The 23817-nt window shown below is 34.6% G+C and overlaps 2 protein-coding genes and 1 pseudogene across 2 annotated transcripts; 2 read left to right on the top strand and 1 right to left on the bottom strand.

The window, feature by feature from the left end:
* The first annotated feature begins 369 nt into the window (after positions 1 to 369).
* Positions 370 to 4857, top strand: LOC101223065 (ribose-phosphate pyrophosphokinase 1). Its single transcript, XM_004148448.3, is given in 10 exon segments — positions 370 to 650; positions 1092 to 1265; positions 1997 to 2123; positions 2126 to 2244; positions 2475 to 2618; positions 2722 to 2889; positions 3338 to 3407; positions 3549 to 3630; positions 4288 to 4403; positions 4406 to 4857. Coding segments are annotated over 10 exon segments (1080 nt in total). The 5' UTR covers positions 370 to 629; the 3' UTR covers positions 4465 to 4857.
* Positions 4858 to 9910: 5053 nt separating this feature from the next.
* Positions 9911 to 18152, top strand: LOC116403524 (pyruvate kinase isozyme G, chloroplastic-like). The gene is given in 15 exon segments (XM_031884731.1): positions 9911 to 10461; positions 10820 to 10928; positions 10931 to 11020; positions 11023 to 11105; positions 11441 to 11606; positions 12198 to 12332; positions 13059 to 13169; positions 13278 to 13366; positions 13890 to 13952; positions 15771 to 15949; positions 16406 to 16508; positions 16956 to 17101; positions 17673 to 17707; positions 17710 to 17780; positions 17876 to 18152. Coding segments are annotated over 15 exon segments (1551 nt in total). The 5' UTR covers positions 9911 to 10404; the 3' UTR covers positions 17990 to 18152.
* A 106-nt stretch (positions 18153 to 18258) lies between these two features.
* LOC116403522 lies at positions 18259 to 23035 on the bottom strand (annotated as a pseudogene).
* Positions 23036 to 23817: the final 782 nt, after the last annotated feature.

Here is a 23817-nt window from a genome sequence, read left to right as displayed (position 1 = left end):
CTTTGGCAATATTTATTAAAATGAAAAAAAAAAAGAAAGATAAGAAAGACCTTTTAATTTCGTCTCATAATAGAATGAGGAACATTAATTTCTTTGTGGACTTTCAAATATTTATTTTCCAAAGAGAGAAAATTTTAGATTATAAAATGTCCTTTTAATTTAGATTCCTTTTTTTCGTTTTCTCTTTTCTTTTCTTTCACCGGACCCACACTCCCACAAATCCGCAGCCAAACAGCCCCCCTTCTAAAGCGAATAACCTTGCGTCGAACGACGACGTATCAGGTGCTTGATGTGACTCATTTTCTCTCCCAATTAAAAACTTAAATTTCGTAATTAGGGATTTAAATAAATAAATGTTAAAAGTTTTGTGCACTACCGCCATTGATGTGTGTATATATATAAGAAGCTCACAATGCTGTTCTTCGTCATTTCCTCCTCAATCTTCTCTCAATTTTTGTCTTCTTGGAGGGCTTAACCCTACCCTGCTTTTGCTCCTTCAATCAGAAAAAGAGCTTCTATTCTATGGCTGCGTTGACTCTGCCGTCTTCTTCTTCGTCCTTGTCGTCGTCTTTGTTCTCTGTTGGTCCCTTGACCATGGTTGTTTTGTTCCGAATGAGTCTCGCATTCGAATGTCTTCCAATGGTGGAGTTGTATGCTTCTTCCTTTGATTTTTTTTCTGTTATTTGTTTTGGAGATTCTTTTATCTTGTTTTTGTTTGTTGTTGTGGTTCATGAATGATGCAATGCGGATGATTCGTTCTTTTTTTTTTTTTTTTTTGAGATTCTGTTGATTGGTTTTTGTTCACGAGAGGATTTGAAGGGATTTTTTTGTGTGTAGAAGATAGATGGGGGAAAAATTAGATAAAACAGTTTTAAGTGTTGAATGTAATGTTTTGTCATGTTCGAAGATGAATGTTGGAGATGGGAAGTTTTGGGGGTTTTCCTCCTCTTTCCCTGTTGTTCTAAGAATTGTGTTGCTATTACTTTTCTGACTGTGTAAATATTTTGTTGCTGGTAAAAGTTTTCACTGTTAAGGTTCTGTTGCATTCGTTCTTATGTTTCGTTTTAATTTTTTTTTCTTTTCTTTTCCAGAGATGTGATATGTCCGAGTCTTTGAGGCATGTGAACGGGAAACCAACAATTCCAATTGTTACTGAACGGACGTTGCCCAAGTTCTTGGAGTCAGCTCGCATGGAGAACAGAGTTAATAGAAGTAGTACACGTTTGAAATTGTTTTCTGGGTCTGCAAATCGTTTACTTTCTCAGGTTAAGCTCCTTCTATTGTACTTGTGAAACGTTTTTTTTTTTTTTTTTTTAAGGTTTTACCCTACAATGGAACGAAAGTTATATTTTGACTTTTCAAATGACTGTTTAGTAATCGCCATCAAGATGACATGATATGTGGTGGTTTTCTCTTGATAAGTTAGTTTGATTATTGTTTTCGTGGAGGGGTTTGAAGGTTTTAATAATGATGTCTTGGTCAACGGAAGACCAGCCTACTTATCTTTGTTGGTTTGGTCGAAGTGAAATTTTCGTTGGCTATTGTCTAATCAAATGACTTTATCTTCCTTATAACTTTATTTGCTAGATTTTGACTTTCGTTCTACATTTCTATTGATTTACTTTTACTATTTAATAGTTTAGTTTAGATATGAATGATTTTTACGCTTAATATTGCTTATTTAGGCATATCATAACATGTTCATAATGGTGATAATATTATTAAGTTGGAATTCAGCGAGTTCAGTTTAGTCTCCAACCAATATTCTTTTCTAGGTAATTCTGTTGAACTTGTGGGGTTGCTCGTTATTTTTTGTATTCATTCTCTTGGAGGACCATTGTTGGCTGAACTTGGTTAAAGTGACTCAAAAGGCTGAATAGTTTTGGCCATCAAAGTGTTTATATTGAAAAGTTCCCGAGCAACATGCAAATATGAATCTCTTTTTCTCTCTGGAGACCAGTCTTTGTTTGCTAAACGTGAGTTATTTACTTCTCAGGAAATTGCCTGTTACATGGGGCTGGAACTTGGAAAGATTAACATTAAGCGGTTTGCTGATGGTGAAATATACGTTCAATTGCAAGAAAGTGTTAGGGGATGTGATGTATTCCTAGTACAGCCCACCTGCCCCCAGCTAATGAGAATCTTATGGAGCTTTTAATTATGATTGATGCTTGTAGGAGAGCCTCAGCCAAAAATATTACCGCTGTGATTCCATATTTTGGATATGCTAGAGCTGATAGAAAGGTAATATTTTTAGTTGAATTTTGCTGTAAGTCACGTTTGAGTGTATGTACAAAGTGATAATTCTTAAATGAGGGAGGGATTTGAGTTTGATGTCTGATTTTATTAAGTTTGAATAGAATAAACATTACGAATGCAGAACTATTTACATTGGGTAGGTTTATGAAGTGCTCTGGGACGAAATTGGTTTCCCTTATTTGCTGTGTAACAGTCTGTTTAAACTCTTCCACTAGACTCAAGGGCGAGAATCCATTGCTGCAAAGCTTGTTGCCAACATCATTACTGAAGCTGGTGCAAATCGTGTTCTTGCTTGCGATCTTCATTCTGGACAATCCATGGGTTACTTTGATATTCCCGTGGATCATGTAAATTGCCATGTAGGTTCATTCGTTTCGTTTTTTCTTCTTTTTGCCACCTATTGGAAATATTAGATTTTTACTGAAATTTGTATTGTTTGCCAAATTGTCATCTACTTTATAGCCCGTGATTCTTGACTATCTTGCCAGCAAGAGGATTTGTTCTAGTGATTTGGTAGTGGTTTCTCCTGATGTTGGAGGAGTTGCCAGAGCTCGTGCTTTTGCCAAAAAACTATCTGATGCACCTTTAGCCATAGTGGATAAGAGGCGCCATGGTCACAATGTTGCCGAGGTAATTTTGCACTATACTCTGTGGCTATAATCACTTGGTGTAAGGTTTTATCTCTTGAACTCATTGAAATATGCACTAAATATATTTGTACTGAATTTCGTAATCTCTAATTTAGAATAAATTGTGGCGTGGACAATTGTGGTCGTACAGGAATTGATATTGTTAAGTTTTGTTGGGTTTATCGACAGAATTTTACTCATTGTTTGTTGATGAAGCGATATAGACGTTAGATGAGATATTTGATAGACCTCAGTGATATATGAACCATAAGTGGTATCATTGGACTCCATGCATTGTATAGCAGCACTTGAGATATGAGATATTTGATGCGGTGGCTTTTTCCTTCTCTTGTAAAATTAATAGAATGCTGATGTATATAGGAAAAGCTAGTCTTGACTAAAGCTTTAGATTAAATTGCTTATTATATCTTTATGCAACGTGTTTGCAGGTAATGAACCTGATTGGTGATGTTAAAGGGAAGGTTGCAGTTATGGTTGATGACATGATTGACACGGCTGGTGAGCTTAAGAAACCTGATATTGTACCATCTGCTTTATCATCCCACTTCCCCATTGATACCATGTTTTCTAAATCTTCTACCTTGCTGAATGTTCCTTTAAAGAAACATGTCTAATATAATAAGCTTTTGTGGGTTGTAGGAACAATTACTAAGGGGGCTGAATTGCTACATCAAGAGGGAGCCAGAGAAGTTTATGCTTGTTGCACCCATGCTGTTTTCAGGTATGTTCTTCCTTCCTCTTGATACAAACCTTTCTCTACTTAAACAGAAGCAATGTACAAATTTATTCTCTCTCACTAATTAACACTGTAACAGTATTTTATAGATATTTGTTAAAGAGTTGATAACATCTTAATGGCACAAACTAAAATAAACAAATTTTAAATGTTCAGAGACCAAAAGAACACTTTTGATATTTTAGGGACCAAAATAGAATTAGATTTAAAATTACAAAACAAGATTTAAACCAAAATAGTAAACATGGTAAAAAAAGGGATTGAAATAGTAATGCTTTAGTTGATGGTAGGTTATAATGGTTGGAAACACCAACTATTTTAATTGGATTCTCAAACATGAAGTAGACTATAATAGCCCATTTCACTCACTTGTACAAGTATCCTTGACTGTTTTTTCCCCTTCTTTCATGCGTGTTCAACAACATTTGACCCCTTAGGATTCGATGGTATATGCCTAAACCAGACTTTTGGCCACGACATTCTATTGTTGCTTGGGATTTTTACCTGTTGACTGTTCCTTATAATCTTATGGCGTGGCCTTCCCCACTTTAATTTGAGTGTCGTCCTTGCTTTCACTTAATAAACATTCCAATATGCGGTTGCATGTATCAATTTCACTTAACGAACTCTCTCTCTTTGCAGCCCCCCTGCCATTGAGAGGTTGTCCAGTGGCTTTTTTCAAGAAGTGATAGTGACAAACACAATTCCAGCCCCCAAAGTTCACTTTCCTCAGTTAACAGTCCTCTCAGTTGCAAACTTGATGGCGAAACCATTTGGCGTGTTCACGATGATTGTTCGGTGAGCAGCATTTTTCAATGACGAAACTTCAGTTTGCCTCTGCTCCCTTATTTATGGAGGTGTTGTGACCAACTTATTTAACAATTGGCATATAGTGTTCCCTTTTATGTGACAAAGAAGAAAAAAAAGGAATCTCCCTTTAATTTATGGCTTGGACTAAAGTCCCTGGCTGAATGTCATATTTACTAGAAAAAAATGGAAAAGGAGAGGGAGGTTCATGTAATAGAGAGAGAGATTAGGAAGGTAATTACCAATTAGCATAAATTATTACCTTTTTTTAGCATTGGAAATGATTATTGTGGACTCTAAATCAAGGTTTCTGTCATTAAGTTTCCTTGAATGTATAAATATTTGAGTCTCATTTTTCAATGTCCTTAAATGAGAAGGATCTGCAATTTTGTGCCTAATTTGGTAGAGTCATTTTCACTTTCTTCTTCTATGACTTTGGTTTCACTTTTATGGAATATCATTGTGATTTATGATATTTGTTTCATGTTCATTTTTATCAAAATTGTACCCTCTTTTTTCTTCCCTTTCCAAATAAAGATCATTGATATAGAATTTGATTTATAGAAATACAATTATTGGTGGGAACTCTATTCCAAAAGTGTCATTTTTCTTTCTAGTGTAGTATTTTTCCTAATTGATCCTCTTTACCCTTAAAACTATTTTATTCACATTGTAAAGTGGTCTTAGCAATGTTGTATTGTATATAGTGTAATTTTAAGATAGTAAGATAACATCTTATATTTAATTTGAATAAATTCAACAATTAAAATATAATCAAGATGTCGAGTTCGATCTCTATTATATTAAATTATTTTATCAATATATATTAGCTTGAAATGAAATAAAGTATCACTTTATATACTTTATTTCACAAAATCCATTTTATTTAAGTAAAAATAAACAAGCAGTTGAAAGTAATAAAAAAGAAAAGAAATTAAGCGAAAAAAAGCCGAAAACCATCCAAATAAACGGTGTGATTTTACTATTTAAGCCTTCAATTTTCTTCCACTTTAGTATCCTCCGTTTCAAGCACCGGCGGAGTAATTCCCATTCCGTCGCAATATTCGTTAACCGCACCGCTAACATCCGGGGAAAACTCTCCACCAGACGAAAAAACCACGGCGGCGCATTTCTCCGGCATTCCATGTAAAATCACTTTACAACAATCGTAACTCACCTTCGATCTCATTACTCTTCATGGCGTGTCGATTTCATTCTGACATCCTTTCACCGCGTTTATCGCGTCCCAACAATCGGATGAGTAAACCGCCTCCGCAATTTTTCTAACAGCGAAAGCCGAGTGAAACGACGATGAAGTTGCTAGGACACAGAGGAAGAATCCGAAAAATCGAACAGATTTCGACATTGGCAGGTTCGTTTGATCTTCTTCTCTTCACCCCCTTTTCCTTTGATTGATTCTACATCTTCTTCTTCGATTTGGTGTTTATGTGTATATATATATATATATATGAATAGGGAGATAGAAACGGAAATATGAAATTCGTTTAGGTTTTAAATTGAAAAAGCAGTTTAGGAATTCATTTAATTGGTGCTGATGAATTTGATTCTTTCAGTTTCGTTTTGGCTGCATTTATTGTGTTGGTGAGTTTCACTTAAATTAGACTAAAACATTATTTCACATTCTCACGTTATTCCTTTGGTTGATGAATTGATGTATTTTAGTGCTTAAATCATTGTGTGGGTAAGTGATCAAACAAGAAGAACAGGAGATTGGTTTTATATTATATATAGTTTTGTGATTCAATGAAAAATTTGGATGCTTAGAGATGAGAGAATATTAATTTGTGGATTGTGATGAAAGGAAATCATAGTAAATAAACTTCCATATCTTTTATGAATACACATAAAACACAAAAATTTATGATCTATAAATTAAAATCAGCTTGATAACTTAGATTGGAAGGAAGAACAATTAGATTATCAACGCTTTGTATCATTTTCTCTGATAAAATTCTTGGTTTGTTATTTATTCTTACTCATGTTTTGGCCTCATTTTGAAATTACAAAAACAGTTTTTTTTTTTTTTAAAAAAAAAATAATTTTTCAATTTACAATAATTTCCATTTTTAATTATTTTTTATAAACGTTCAATTCTTGTGCAGTTAAAAAATGGGAGGAAATAGGAGAAGGGTTACAAATAGGACTTTATTATAAATATTAGTGAATAGATGTCTATTATGTTTAGGGTCACGTATTACTTCCTCCACGTCCATCCATATTTGTGATGTGCCAACACTAACTTTAATATTCGTGCAATCCATCCCATGTGTGGTGACATTTGGGTTTTGTAAGGCACTCATATATTGGTTGAAATTTGAAAGAAATCGGGGATAGGGAAAATTTTTATTTTCTTATTTATATACTATATAGACAAAATAATAGATATTTATAGTCAATATGCTTCTATCCATTTTTATCATGGACATAATAATTTTGTTATAGCTTATAAATATTATTTATTTTTATAATTTTTAAAAATGAACATTTATTCGAAAAAAACCATAAATCATAAATTGTTATAGATTGGTTTTCGTTGGATTGAGATTACATCCACCATTGAATAAGTTAAACTATGATAAACGGTTAAATTATCTAACCTAAGTTTAAATGGTGGGGCACAGTGGTAGGTGTGCTACAAGCCAAGGCTACATGACCTCACCACCTTTGGTCTTGGTCGAGGATGAGGTCGAGATAGGTTAATTTGACCCAAAGGTAAAAAAAATTGGATTCACACTCACAACTTGATATCAAAGTTTAAGGAACAACCATATAATTTAGTAGTTCAAATCTAGAAATGTTAAGTAAATGACAAGACTCTTAAGCAACGGGCAAGACTTTTGTCCTACATTAGAATTTAGCAAGGTCAAAGGGTATAAATACCCGGACATGTTAGTTGTGAGACTAAAGTGTGGTAGTGATAACATCACCTTGTCATCACATGCTATTCGTTTGGACGAGTGGGTTTGGCTAACTAGTCTTGTGCGAAAAAAGTAACTTTTTATCATCTATTGTTTTTGTATTAATAATTTATTTCCATTTTTCCCGTTGTTAGAAACCCTAGCTCCTTCCTCTTTACCTTTTGTTTTCTTCATCCGACTCAATTTATCAAAAAAATCCAAATGTATATCCATTACAAATCTTTTGTTCCAAGCTTCATTCTCTTTATTCTATTCCATATTCCAATTATTTCAACGAGTGCACGTTTGAATTGGACATTCATGTCGTAACTGACAGCGATTTGTATAACACAACAATTCCTTTAGAGTACAATACCACCTAAGAAAGAACAAAGAATCTCCCTAATAATAAATAAAATAAATCAAAATAATTAATCATTCCTACCATCTTAAAAAGAACTTAAACATTAAAGACATTATAACAATTATGATTCCAATACTTATAACACTCTTCTTTACCTACCACGTCTTCTCTAAACTACTAACCAATAAACAATAATTGAACACATGCCAATTCATACAAATAAGATATTTTGTCTCTAGATGTGTGCATCTCTAAGTATGGTATAACTATAAGACAAATTCCTATATATTATTTTCCCCTAACATAGCAAGGACGACTAATTTAACACTTATATGGTAGAAACTGCAACATCCTACGGTGGACAAAAACCTCAAATAGTGGCCGTTGGATCAGGATGTATATTGACACGTGGCGAACGTAAGCAAAGATGAGAAAAATATTCTAATGTTATATTCGATTTTATTTTGCAAAAGAATCTTCGAAATACGAGAGAGAGATGGCTGTCGTTCGTTGCTATAATAGAAAAAGATCTTTCTACCATTTATGCTCACACACACACACACTTCCTCATTCCCGCGTGCGTATCACCGCTAAACAAACCCCTTTTCTTTTTTCCTTTCTTTCAAAAATAATTTCAAACAAGTTTATAATTATTAAATTATAATAAATAAATTTTTTTTAAATTTTTGTGAACTAGCTTGAATGTGTAAAGATTTTAAAAAAATATCAATTTTTAGTTGAGGTGGTATATTGATTTAAATTGTAAACCAATAATTTTATTAATTTTAAAACTAACAAGTTGTATTTTTATTATTTATGCTGTTATGTAATGTAAATAAATTAATCAATTTAGATTTTTAGTGTTTTTTTTTTTGAAGACATCTATGTATCTTAACAATTAATACATGATTAATTTTCAAAACTCATCATAATTATGAGTTTAAATTGATTCTTGTATGTAAAGAGTTCAATTGACTCAAATTATTAGTCATATGGTAATATAAAGGAGTGTGTATGTAAATTGGTATCTACAAAAATGTAAGATTTGAATAATATAATTATAGGTTTAAAGTTTTAGTTGATATAGCTTTGGTGAGTGCTAGAGGTGGACTTGCCATCCACCATGGATCATGTGAATTTTGGTGATTGTGTTTGTGTAAGTTTGGTGGAAGCGAAAGTGTTGTTTGAAGGCTTATGCACGATTGAACAAGATCAAAAGTTTAGCCATAATCCTCATGTGGAAGTGGAATATGATTCGAAGTAGGTTATTAAGTTTTGAATAGAGAAGGTTTTTTAATTTATTATTGCTGAAAACGCTATCAAATAATGTTTCGATTTATCATATCCTTTCGAGAGGTGATTCTTTTGCCTCATTTCAAAGTTATTTAATTATTTGATATAAAAGATAATATTTTTTTTCATATCGAGTTATTTTATTTTTATATAGGAATCTTTTAATATAGTTGATCAATAGCTTAAAAGTCACGTTTATGTTTGCCTAAAAGAAAAAAAAAAGTTTTAATCAATAACGATACAATCCTCTTTTACTATTAAATGTTATAGTTACGGTCAATTGAGGCCATGAAAGGAAATCATATGAGAAGTGATAACAAAAATGCAATTTTAGAGCAATTAAAAAAAACCCTAAATTGATCCAGCTAGGATACCATCGGGAGATTTACATTCAATCATTCCTAATTTTTTAAAACAAAAACTTAATTTTGATAATTTAATAGTTAAAACTAACACAAATTTAATAACCATTTTGATTTCTTTAATTTTTGTAAATTAAACTTATAAATACTAGTTTTATCCACCATTTTCATTTCTTTAATTTTTGTAAATTAAACTTACAAATACTAATTTTATCGATGAGTATATTTAAAATTAAATATGATGAATATAATATAAAAATATATTTTAAAAAATTTAACAAAACATTAACGTTGGTGGATAATGAAAATACAAAAATAACCAAAAGCGTTAACATTGATGGATAATGAAAATACAAGAATGACAGATGATTAATAATATATTTGAGAAACGATCATTTCACAATTAAATTTTTAATTATTTAAATTTTGAAAAAATAATAAGAATTTGAAAAAAAAAAAGTTAAAATGACAATTAACAAAAGAAAAGAAAAGGGAATTTAAATAAAAAGGGAAAAAGGATGAATAATAGGCGCGTGAGGGAAAATGAAGGAGAGAAGAGTATAATAAAATATGTGAAAGAGAAATGAAAGAGTAATAAAAGGAGTCTGAGTCAAAGACCCCTAACTGTCCCCAAAATCTCTGCCTCTCCTTCTCTCTTTCTCTCTCTCTAATATAACACCAACTCCACTCCACCGCCGTCTCCTCTCGACGGCCGGCGTTAGTTAACCACCACCTTCTTCCGTCTCTCTTTAGCTCTTCTACAACGAAACTTCTCCTTCTCTTTCACCATTTTTCAATTTTCTCCGGCTTCCACACACTTTCCTTCTCTACTCTTCTCTTCCAGGTTTTCATCTATGGCGACGTTTAATCTCTCTACTGGAGTTCCTCTCTTGAAATCTGATTCTACCAGACTTGCCGATCGCCTTGCTTCGTGTATAATTGTTTCTGATGCTTTTGGTCTTGAAGTGAAGAGTGGAAATATGTGTTTGCAATCGAAACAAATCGGTTTGGTTAGATGCTTGAGAATAGTGGAGCAGCGGGAAGTTGCGTCTATAATGGCTCTCTGGATACTGTGAGTTTCTTTTCTTCTTGTTTTTCTGATGTTTACTTTGATGCTTGTTATTGGTTGATGATGATGTTTATCTCTGTCTTGTTCTGGACATATTACATATGTTGGCCCTTCTACGAGCATTGAGTTTTTATGGATATTATGAGAATGTTGTCTTCCTCAGTTTCACTTTGTGTAACTTCAATTTGTTACGTTTGAGATTTTGCTGGAAAATCAATGAGTCTTAGAGGCTGGAGTTCAATCCTGATTATTCACTTTTTTTTCCTTTTTTTCAGTTTAACAAAAACGGAATGTTTTGTTATTTCTTATTGCTGTTGTTGATTCATCATGGTCCTAAGAGTGAGATTTTTGTTTGGTTCAGGATCAGGACGTTTCGAACTCTACCCTTGAGCTTCAGTCTAATGCATTCCATCGTAGCAGGACGAAGTTAACGACAAAGTCTCGAAGGAAAACTAAGGTAGTATGCACGATTGGCCTTCGACAAGTTCACGGGAAATGATATGGAAATTGGCAGAGACTGGGATGAATGTGGCTCGTTTAAATATGTCGCATGGAGACCATTCTTCCACCAGAAAACAATTGATTTGGTTAAGGAATATAACGCCCAATTTAATGACAAAGTTATAGCCATCATGCTTGATACGAAGGTATGTTTACTACTCTCTATATGTTATCGAATGCTGAATTATGAGCTGTCCAGAAGGAGTCAAAGCTAAAACTTCAGATTGATCTGAAACTCTTAATCAAACGATACTTGAATTAAATGATTGTGAAATTTTCTAGAACCTATTATTCATAAGTATGCTTTGATTGGTCGGTGAGATTTTTGAAGCTTAATTTCAATTCGATCTTCTATAGAATTGTTCATTACTGTTGAATCAATTTGCCTACTGGTACCCAAAATTTTATTCTACTCTTGGAAATATGATTTAATGATTGATGCTTTTAATTACTGCATTATTTTTCTGTTTGTTTCATTCAGGGTCCTGAGGTTCGAAGTGGAGATGTACCTAAACCTATCTTGCTCAAAGAGGGACAAGAATTTAACTTCACAATCAAAAGAGGAGTCAGCACAAAAGACACTGTTAGTGTCAACTACGACGACTTTGTAAACGATGTCGAAGTTGGAGATACTTTACTTGTTGATGGTGAGTATATTTCTCTTGTTTGTTTCACATTGGTACTGCAATATATGATACAACTTTTCTCAATCAACGACTTGTTTTATGTAATCATCAGCCAATTGAAGTAAAAGTTTAAGCTGCCTATAAACACTGATAATGATTGGGAACTCACTTTACAATATAATTCTTGTGGCATGTGGGTTGGAGAGGAGGCGCTTCAAGATAACCTTTACTTCAGTTAAAATTACAAGTCGTATGCTTTACCATTTTTTCTGTTATGGTGTAAATTCTCCACCATATTTTTGGGACTATAGCCTTCTCTTACTACACATTGGCATTCTTTTTGTAATCTTCTTGGCATACTTTGTAATTCATCTCATCAGTGAAATGAAGGATGCTAGTTTCTCATTAAAAATAAAAAAGAAAAGCAATACATCTTTCAGGTTTCTCATTAAAAAAGGCTCAAATATACCAAAGCTTCGATCAAACCCAGTATATGGTTGAATATGTTTAAATATGCATCTAGTTATTTATCGCTTTTAGATGATCGGTTATAGAGTCACAGTTGACTATTTTTTACTGCCTCAAAGCAAAACTTTATTTTCCATACTCCAGGTGGAATGATGTCATTGGCTGTTCAATCAAAGACAGATGATTCGGTTAAGTGTGTAGTCATTGATGGTGGTGAACTCAAATCGAGGCGTCATTTGAATGTCCGTGGAAAAAGTGCAACATTGCCTTCTATAACAGGTATGTTCGGTATTTAACTTCAGTGTTGCATTATAGAATTTACGTTAATTATCTTGTTAAAGAGTTATGTAATTGCTATGATACAATCACAATGTAGAAGATGCAGTGTTAACTTGATATGTCGTATGAACAAAAAGAAGTGGCAACATATCAGTGTCGAATTGATGTTATGACAGCCTTTTATTACTTCTTCAAAAGTCAAAATACAAAGAAAGAAAAGTAAGTAAAGAAGAAAATGCATAGGAAAATATAAGAGCAACAAGGACACTGCAAAATAGTAAAGAGAGCCTAGGTCTTCAAAAACTGCTGGAGACTTCAACACTGTTTCAAGATTTCACGAAACAAAATATCCTTTCTTTGAACTGAAGAAACTTCCAGCAAGGGCAGAACTTGTAACTCAACAGTTTTAGAGCTTTGACTACTTCCAGCAGAGGGCAAACTTGGGCTATGGCCGTTTTGGGTGCTTCCAGTTTGAAATTCGAAGATTTTCTTATTTTGAATGCTTCGACCTTTTGTTACAATTTAAATGGATAGTTGACTTAAGGGACTGAATTGGTACGTCCGTAGAACATTTACCAAAATTAAACAAATGCAAGGATAGGGACCAAAATATAAAATATGGGAAAGGATGAGGACCGTAACTATAATATAACTTAGAATTTAGTATCTTCTAAATATATTTATATGTATTATCAACTTTTAATCTATTAATCTTTCATGGTGCAGACAAGGACTGGGAAGATATAAAGTTTGGGGTGGATAATCAGGTTGATTTTTATGCTGTTTCTTTTGTGAAGGATGCTAGAGTGGTTCATGAGCTGAAAGACTATCTGAAAAGTACATTTTTGTATATATCTGATATCTATTAGTTGCCCATTATGTACCTCTTTAGTACATCTATGCTTCCTCTCATTCTGACAGCAAGTATATGTATATTTTTTGTAGGCTGCAATGCAGATATTCGTGTGATTGTAAAAATTGAAAGTGCAGACTCCATACCTAATCTTCATTCAATACTTTCAGCATCAGATGGGGTTAGCTTTCTCCTTCACTGGTTTAAAGCTTCTAATTTAAATTTCAATGTACTTCACCATTAGAATAGTATTATTTCTTTTTTATTTTTTAGGATAAGACAATTACAATGGGAGTGAGGTTTGATATTTGCTATGTCTGATTGGATGACTCTCATATTATTTAAAAATAGCCAGAGTTTTTGCACCAAAATTCATCCGTTTCTTTTGTTTATCATGAACAACCATAATGATTGGAAGTTTTATTACTTTGGACAACTTAAGGAGCTATATGTGACTGTTTGTTTATAATGTGGAATTGTAACTGTAAACTTTTGACCACTATTTTTGATATAGATTTGAATTTATGCATGACGGCTTCTGGAATTTGGCTGAATAGTTATATCCTGTACTCCATTCTGAAGTAGCATAAATTTAATCATTTCTGCAAATACGTTCTTGGCTCTCTTATTTTTGTCACATGTGACTGTTCATGCTCATCATGGTATCCTGAGTTGCAACTTAATTAGTTTATTTGACTTTTTAGGCAATGGTCGCTCGTGGAGACCTTGGGGCTGAACTTCCAATCGAGGAAGTTCCATTATTGCAGGTAAAACTCTAATGTTAACAACTCTCATTCATTACTGTTCCATTGTGCAACATTGTTCCAGATAAACTTTTTAGTGACTTAATGGCTTGTGTCTTGACATAGAAAAAACCATAATTGGCATTGACAATAAATTAATAATAATTTTACAGAATTTGGCAAAGTATTCTAGTTAAAAGCCAAACCTAGCTTCCAGAAAACCTCAAGATTTCTTGCAGTATATGTTGCAAGTCTTATTGCTCTCTACCTCGTCCCACAAAAATACCCTCGACCTAATAGTGGAGTGGATAACCCTAAACGCTAATTCAAACTGAAGCAACCTAGCAGCCAGCTTGATCCAACCATTGCAGATAGAAGGACAGTGGCGCAAAGGTGAGCATGTGGTCTTCTCACAGGAGATTCTTGCGCATAATATACTAGTTCGGGAAGGTGATCAACAAGAAAATTTTCATTGAAATAAGTTACTGGTGATAAAACGGCCAAAAAAATTAACCCAACAGCGTTCCAAACTATTTTTAATTTATAGAGTAAGGTTTGTAAAACTTTTAAAATCATGCCTGTAATTTATGTATCCCTTTCCTTATGTTTGTTTAACTTTCCTAGGTGAGACATCACAACGTCTTGTTCTGTGTTAAAAATTTCAATTTCTGATTCTATGTCTTCCCTAGAGGGCGAGGATTGGATAAAAATATTCAAGAAGGTGTTCTTGGAAACCAAGATGAATGGAATCAAAATTTGGCCAGCAAAGGATATTTGTTTTGAGTAGTAACAATACCTTCTTACAAAGTTTAAATTTTTTGTTTTCACGGGATACGATTACTTGGACTTTTTAAATGTTAATACACAAAGGTACGAGTCCATCTATTTCCAAATTATTGAAGTTTCTTTGGAAAGGAGTACAATCCAGAATTCAATAAAAGGGTGCTCGAGGACACTGAGCTTTAATACGAAAACAATATAAAGGGATGTACATATATGGTATTAGAGATGTTGCACTGAGCTTTGATAGGTTTCAGATTTCCAAGGATTGAGATTATTGGTTTGATAGTTCTAGGTTTTTACGACTAGCTCAATTTTTTCGGATCATTTCCTTTGCTACTTGAAGCTGGGGCCGCGTTCCTTTTGTTTTCCATATTAGTTGGCTTTTTCAGAAGGATCGTGGAATTGTGATTGATAAGCCACTTGCTCAAGTTAACATTCAGGACGGGGCAGACTTTGTTTCTAGTTCCAAGCTGAATAACTTAAAAGATGTTATCCAAACTGGTTTGCTAACCATGAATAAATAGAGGAATCATAGGGAGACAAGTCTTTGCAAAACTTGAGTTTTTTGATGCTAAATTAGAAGCAAATGAATTATCCCTTTGAACTCGTAAGTTGTCTTGCTGTCAAATCAATGGAGAAATCAAGGAGTTGCACATATCTTATGAATGGAGTTTTGTAAATTGAATTGGTTGGAATTATAGATGAATTATAGCTTTTTTTCATCGGTTTGAGGCAATTCCAGCCAATAAGAGAAAAAATTTGATAATTGAAATACTTTCTGGCTATGTGGTACCACTTCTGCAATTTAGAGATATTGAGCAAGAAATATTGACCTTCTATTCTTCTTTATATCATAAAGTTCCAGGATTATTTGAATGAAAACCTTGAGCATTAGCTTCTTTGCATTATTTGAATGAAATTTGCGTCTCTCTCTCTCACACACACACTTCTACTAATTACCAAAAGCAAGAGATTGTGGTGGAAGGATTGTGACGTTAATAGGATAATAGGATTAGTATTCTATCATATGCCATCATATAACAGTACCTTTTCTGTCAGGAGGATATTATCAAAAGATGTCGTAGCATGCAGAAACCAGTTATTGTGGCAACAAACATGCTGGAAAGCATGATTGATCACCCCACACCGACTAGAGCCGAGGTTTCTGATATTGCTATTGCAGTGCGTGAAGGTGCTGATGCAGTCATGCTTTCAGGAGAAACTGCTCATGGAAGTACGTTTCCTAGCTAGCCCATTACCTGGGAGTTTTTTTTTTTAGGTCAAAATATTGTTTTTCCCGTGGAACCTATTGGTACGGAGTGAGGCCCTTTGATCTTTCAATATAATGTAGGGCAATCAATAGGTAGGTGTTTTTGTTTCTTTTCTTGTTTTGTAATTGCAATTTATAAATATTGAAATATGCGATGTCCCGTATGCATAGTGCTTATGCGTGTTCCTCTAGTTTGTTTAAAATTGATAAAAGATTTGTCATTCTTGGTGTCGTAGCATTGTTCCAACCTTTTGTGTCTACTTGTTCTGTAATTAAGCTTGAAGTCATTGACTTATTCCTAACATTGAAGAAGTTCAGGCTGTTTTCTGTTTGCTCATGCTATACAAATTATCCCCCTTTCTCCCTTTTTGATTTCATTTTTATATCAAATTGATATTTTAATCCACTATGGTGAAAACATTAGATATCCGTTGAAGGCTGTGAAAGTGATGCATACTGTGGCTTTGAGGACGGAATCTAGTCTACCAATTAATTCTACTACTCTAATTCCATCGAGTGTCCACAAGGTTTGTATTATTGTCACTTGTTAATTATGTGTGATTTTTTTCTTTTTTTGTTTGATAAGAAACAACCACGTATATTCCATTAGGGAGAAAAAAACAGCCTAAAGACAAGGGGTTGAAAAGAACCCAAAGCACTAGTGGAGGAGTGTCAATTGTTAAAAATCATCAAAAGAATTTGGTATAGTTTGTAGTTGTACTTGTACAATGTACACCGTCAAGAGGATGTATATTAAACAAAAATCAAAAGAAACATACTTAAATAATTCTACTATTCATTTCTTTCTTGAAACACCTCCAATTTTCCTTCTTTTATGTTGTTGGGACATGTGATGAAGGCCGTTTCTCTGTCTAATTGGGTTAGAAGTTTTATCACAACGCCCACTTTGAAATCAAAGTATAATTTTTTTTTTATGTTAAAATTTTTGATGTATTCTTCATATTTTATGACAGAGCCATATGGGAGACATGTTTGCTTTCCACGCCACCACTATGGCCAACACCCTTAATACTCCTATCATTGTTTTCACAAGAACCTCCATGGCTATTCTCTTAAGTCATTATAGGCCCGGCTCTACTATCTTTGCCTTCACTGATGAGTAAGTTCAGAAGTAGTGTAATATATTGTAATTCATGGTTAGAATATTTTCTGTACTCCAATTCATGCAGTATATGCCAATAAAATGATCCAGATCAACTTTATCTACTTGGTGTCAATTATGAATAGTTTTCCTTGAAGATGTAGAGTTTGCTATTGATATATATGTGAACTTTTCTTGTAACTATGGTTTGTGACATCTTTTTTGCCCGTCGTTAGGCAGTTTTTTTATTCACAAGGTAGTAAAGGATTAGTGGAATAGCAGCTTTCTGGATCCAGGATGAAACCTATAGATATCTTCTATCTGTTTTAGCTCTAGATAGGGATCGAACAATGCAAGATGTGTCACTTATGGCCTGGTCCATTTAGTGAATAACATCTGTATTCGCTGATTGGAGGACATTGGCAATGCATTTGTGTATTTTTGCTCTACATCTAATTTTTCATTCACGTTTCTGACGATATATTTATTTATTTTTGAAACAGAATAACATATTAACATCCACTAGATACTTCTGATTTTTTTTATCCAATAATTTCTTTAATAAGGAAACTAAATTATTGTCTGGCAGCGAAAGAATTAAACAAAGGCTAGTGCTTTATCATGGGTCATGCCTATCTACATGCAGTTTTCAAATGATGCAGAAGAGACGTTCTCCAGAGCACTCGAGTTTTTGCTGGTTAGTTTTCTTTAGTGTTGCTTTCCTTTCTCTCTTTCCTTGTATTTTGTTTATAGATCCTTAAGGATAAGCTTTTAAATTTCCCACGTTTGCAGGATAAGGGTCACGTGGTAGAAGGAGACCACGTCACGCTTGTCCAAAGTGGAGCTCAACCAATTTGGCGGAAAGAATCCACTCACCACATTCAAGTACGGAGGATCCAAGGTTGATTTCGCTGGTAAAAACAGGATTTATTTTTTTGTTCTTTCATCTCTTCTTTCTAGAGATTAGTATCCTTTACAGTTAGTAATAGTTTTGTAACATTTTGACTTAATTGACCTATTTATTAGACATTTCTTCTTGATTGATAATATATATATTTCATTTCTTAGAGCACCCTCTGTTAATATCTTTCCCATACCTGATTTGCATTAATCAAATGTCACACAATACCAGTCTATGGGGCATTAAATTGAGGACATGAGATGAGATACACAAATTACCACAAACAAGGCCAAAGCGTAGGAAAATGTACTTATGTTTCCCCTCTTGATTTTTTAACTCCCTCGGTCATACCAATCTCAGAAGACAAAGGAGAGATTCATTTCCATTGACAACTCGATAGATAGAAAAAGGATGGCTCAGTGATTGTACATACTAGCTTCCCCACATAAAAGGAAAAGCAAAAGGGGAGAAGGAGAAAAGAAAGTCAAAGTCCTCTAAAGAATAAAGGGGAGAAATTTAGCCGGCGGGAACATGGAAGGTCTTGGACAAGAAATCTGCCGAACACGCCACCCTTGCTCTTTCAATAACATTGCTTGAAATTATTTGATCAGATGTTGTAGAAAAGGGAAAGAATTGGGTATAAAGAGTTGAGCCAAGAATAGGTTTCCGACTCTTTAGGCCCTATTCCTTTTATTCTTACACAAACTGATAACATATTCAGCAAACAAGTGTTGCTTTTGTTTATATTTCTTCAAATCAGACCTTGTTGTGCTCCAGGTCTTCGTTTTCTTCACACTTGCCCTCCAATTTGATACATTTGTACCATCTAGCACACATAATATACACTGCAAAGTCAATTGCAGTCAGTCCAGCTAAGAGGAAGTAAAATCTATCTAGATGACCTCTGTTCAGGTTTCCTGGAATCCATCCTGGCATGTGGTCCTCTGTTGATATTTTCATAACCATGGTGACCAGAAGGCTACTGACATAATTCCCCAAAGAGATTGATGTCATACAAAGTGCACTACCAAAGCTTTTTAATCCATCCGGGGTTTGTGCATTGAAGAACTCCAATTGTCCCACGTACATGAAAACCTCAGAAGCTCCTATAAACGCATACTGTGGAACCTGCCAAAAGATGCTTAAGGAGCTTGAGCCTTCACAGTGTGTGCAGTCGCCTTTAGCATACTTTAGTCTATAACACTCTACAATTCCTGCTGAAACCATTGCCATCACTGCTATGATGAGACCGATTCCCATTCTCTGAAGTTCAGTAAGCCCTTTAGAATCTGATTTTCTGAGTTTCCCTGCAAGTGGGTCTAGGACTCGCCGGTAAAGAAAAATGAAAACTGCGACACTGAGAATGTCAAAGCTGGACATGCTTGCAGGTGGGATATGAAAGTTTGAAACAACAGTTTTCATGGCAGCGCCTTGTTCGACAAAGAGGGAAGCCATTTGAGTGAAGACCACAGAGTAGATTATGGTGCAGAGCCAAATAGGAAGTAATCTTAAAATGCACTTGACCTCTTCCACTTGTGTGATGGGACAGAGGCGCCATGGATTGCCAATGCCTCGTCCTTGGTTATCTAAATCTCTTGATGAGATATATGCTGCCCTATCGAGAAACCTACAACATATAGAGCAAGCATGAGTGACATGCAGACCATAAATGGCAGCTGAATTGGAACCATGGTTTTTTTTTTTCGTGTTTTTAAATGAAAAAGATGTTTCTGAGAGTCCGAAAGGATTTCTCCAATTTTCCTTTAACAATTCAGATGTTCAGAATGATTCTGAAAGTGCAAAAGAGAGATGATGTGAAAAATGAATCTGTTTGTCAGACTTGTTAAAATGAATGAAGCTTCCTTACTTGAATCCATGGGTGTGAAGTATCCTTCTACCACGGTTCATTGAACAGTCCTTGGCATCAAGACTGTATAGTTCATCTCCACTTGCTGGCATCTTGACCGTTGATTTTTTAGCTGCAGCAACAATGACTTGGCAGAACCTTGAGAGAGGGTTGCCGCTTGGCTTGAAGTGTCTGTACCTTGGGATTCCACAAAGAAACAACACCAATGCTGCAAAAGCTGAGCCAGCTGACACCCAGAAGCCCAGAGCCCACACTCCTTCATCTTCAAAGTACCCTAAAATGGTGTTTGAGAACAGAGAACCCAAGTTAAGCGCCAAGTAAAAGTAGCTAAAGAATGCCACTTTTGAGTGCCCCTCGGTGGAGTCTTCTTCATCAAATTGGTCTGCTCCAAATGTGGCAATATTTGGTTGATATCCCCCGTTTCCCAGTGCAATAAGGTAAATGGAGAGGTAAAACAATGCATTCCCCAATCTTGAATGCGACTCGCATGGAGTGTCCTCATCCCCACAACCTTTTGGTTTGATCAGGAACAGCTGTGATGTTATGGAAAGTGAAACCAGTCCCTGTAATAAAGAAAGGTGAGGAGAAAGCAGTTGAAGAAAAAAAAAAAAAGATCATGTCTCCGTTTGATAAGCAGAAATCTTTAAGGTTTAGTATTGTACTTACAATGACAAAGATGATCTGAAAAATGGCACAAGTTTTGTACCTTCCCCAGTATGAATCACTGAGGAAAGCCCCAACAAGAGAGAAGATGTACACTGTTCCGGTCCATTTGCTCACACTGTTGGCTGCATCGGCATTGTTTTGCTGCAAAACCCTTGTCAGGAACAGCACTAAGTTCACACCAACTCCGAAGAACGCTAGAGTTGCAAGACCTTGATTCACTGTATTATATTGTGAGAAGCAAATCAGGGTTGAATTAAATTTGATGTTAAGTATAAGTTCTTCATTTTGTGGTGAATTCATGAAAGTGAATTCCCCGAATAAGGGTGATTTTCCCTAGGGGTTGGCTTTTCTCATCACATTGTTGTCTATCGAAAAAGCTGAAAGTGCTTTGAGATGTGAAAAGGCAAGTTAGGCAGACCCAGACTTCAATTCAGACCCACAGTATTCTATTCCATAGTTATCTATGAGGACTAGGATTCAAATTTCTCAAGGGTGAGTTTTTGTCATTGTCTCAAATGGACTTTCTCTACAAATCATTGAAAGTAATAGTCTACTGACTGCATGCTAGGTAGCTTGTTATGTACTCTCTCTACAGAAAGTCCCGTAAAAGTGTCCGATAGGTGTAAAGTAAAAGAGCACGTCCATTGTGAATTTCACTACTGGATGGCTCTTGGACCCTTGGATTAAGGAAAATGCCTTTCCTCTTCGATATTTTCCACCTAAAGAAGTCGTGTTTCTTTAATCTCTTTATCAACCAGCGTGCAAGAGATTTTTCTTCGATGATATAGGGGGAATGTAAAGCTACATGCTTCAAGTTTTCTTCCTTTCATCACTTCTAGAAGGATATTTGTGACGTCAGTATTTCATATGAGCTTTAAGTTCAAACAATTCAGCCATGGATCCTAGTTTCTGTACTTGAAAAAAAGAAAAAATAAAGGGAAAAAATTCCTGATTTTGCTATCCCTCTACTGGCTTCTCATAAAAAAAGTGCACAACTTTTTTTACTATTTCTTTAATACGATATATTTTGAAGTCCTTATCTGTAATATTTTCAAAAGTGACTGGTAGAGAGGGGGGAAACAAACAAAGGAGAAATAGAAAAAGGTTGTGGATGAGGACACTCCATACGGATCGGACATAATTCATCTAGGTAATTGAAACAACACGTGGAATATCCACGTCATGCCATGTCAAAAATAGTTGATGAGTACGTGTCAGACACGTCTCAGGTTAATGCATGTCTCTCTCCCTCAGCGAGTGAATGAGGTAAGATAGCATAGTTCTTAAGAAATCTCTCTTTCTTTCTCTCACTATTTACGGGTCTCTCTCTCTCTCTCTCTCTTCTCTCTCTCTCTCGTCGTCCAGTCCCATGGAGTCTTTGAGGCAACATAACAAAGTCCTTAAGAAATATCTTTCTCATCATTTATAGGTTATTGCTTCTCTCTCTACCTAATGCCAATTTGGGTTCTCTAATTCTTTCTCCTCTGGGCTAAAGATTATGATAACAGTGTAGCCTGAAATTAGGTGGAGGAGAGAGTAGCATGCAAGGAGGCTACAACACTTGGCTCATTGTATAGTGCCAAATGTAAAGCAACAAGGCCATTCCTATTTCTTTCTCATTTTCTCATCCTTTTCTGTATCAAGAAAATCAGGTGAGAAGCTCTTTCACATCTCTAGTATGTACTCCCACTTATCTTTTTCAAATCCAAACAAAAACTTAACAAACATTTCTCTCCCCTCTAACGTACTCACCCACACCAACCAAAACTTCTCGATTTTTCTAAAACCACTTCCCACATATAACCTTGTAGACTTATATGCTATTTCCCCTGCACCTTCTTCTTCTTCTTCTCTCTCATAAGCTAATAAAAAAAAAACAAGTCAGAAATAGAATCTTGGTTTTGAAGTGCTCAATGTGGAAAATTTACTACAAAAGTTTCTACTCCAAGAAGAATGAAATAACAAATAACTAAGCTGACTGAATCTTACGAATTTGCTAGCAGCAACATTTGATAATTTGCCCCGGAAAAAGAAAAAAAGAACTAAGTTGATTGAGACTAGGTCACTTTTTATTTGTGTGAGAGAGAGAAACAGTTTAAAAGAGAGATGATTTGGGGCCTTACAGAGTATAATGATTCCAGCAACCATCCTCCAGATTTTGATCTGATAGCAGGTTGGCCATGCCAATCAATAGTCCCATCAAGAGTACAAACTTCTCTCTCTTCTTTTGTCTCCCCACCCTGCAAATTCTGATCCCAAAAAACAAAATACACTGTCAAATGTGCTTCTTCATCTTCTTCCATCATCTTCTTCCATCATCTTCTTCTTCTTCATATTTAAAACTCAAAAGAAAGATATATAGGAAAAAGAAGTTTATTTCATTTGGTACAACCTCATTGCAAATCTCCAAGCAATTAGCCATTGATGAATATGATGTTTGAAGTGTTTAGGATAGAGAGCAAAGCAGAGAGATGGGGGAAGTTGGTGAAGTAATGCTGATGATAGTTGCAGAAGAAAGACACAAGTCTTGAGACTCTAAACAAAATCGGAAGTGTGTATAAATATAGAAGAAAGAATGAGTTGAACGGTAGGGATTTAGAGAGAGAAATGTGGGGTCACCCCAAATTGTCCAAAACTCTTTTTTTCCTCCTCATTTTTTTCTTTTACAGTATTCATCACACTCTTTGGGATGTAGGATATGGACTTTAAATTTAATTCTATTTCTTTGGCCTCTTAAGGTTTTCAAAATAAAAACCAAATAGTAAAGTGATTTGTGTTTGTATCTGAAATGTTAAAAGTTAGGCTTCTTTGCTTTTACAAGTTAATTATTTTCTGATAATTTGTAGTAAATCAATAAGTGGTTCTCTTTATTTTGTCCTTAAATGGTTTTTTTTTTTTTAATTTTGTTAAAAAGAGAGATATGATGACATAGATTCTTTTGATTAGTCTTGTTTTTAATTAATGAGGTTCTTGTAATATCCACTTTGCCTCACTTAGTGCATATATTTTTGACATCGACACCATAGAGAAATTTAAGTCATTATTATTATTTGTTGAGTTGGCTGCCATGTGCCACGTTTTCATTAGCCATACTCATTTAACATTTTTCATTTCTTTTTCTACACATCTAATTGTTTGTAACATTTACTTTTTAGCTATGTTGGCTGCAGTCACTTATAATTGCTTAGGATAGATGATCAAGTCTCTCAAAAGCTAGCTTAGGATAGATATGATCAACCTTCTTAATACCTACAAGCTTGCAATTGTTTGAAGTTGAAGAGAACACATGGTCCAAAGACA

Source organism: Cucumis sativus, chromosome 1 (assembly GCF_000004075.3).
Source record: "Cucumis sativus cultivar 9930 chromosome 1, Cucumber_9930_V3, whole genome shotgun sequence".
In the NCBI taxonomy this organism is placed as follows: Eukaryota; Viridiplantae; Streptophyta; class Magnoliopsida; order Cucurbitales; family Cucurbitaceae; genus Cucumis; species Cucumis sativus.
The sequence above is the reverse complement of the archived record's forward strand: the minus strand, read 5'-3'. Positions and strand labels throughout refer to the sequence as shown.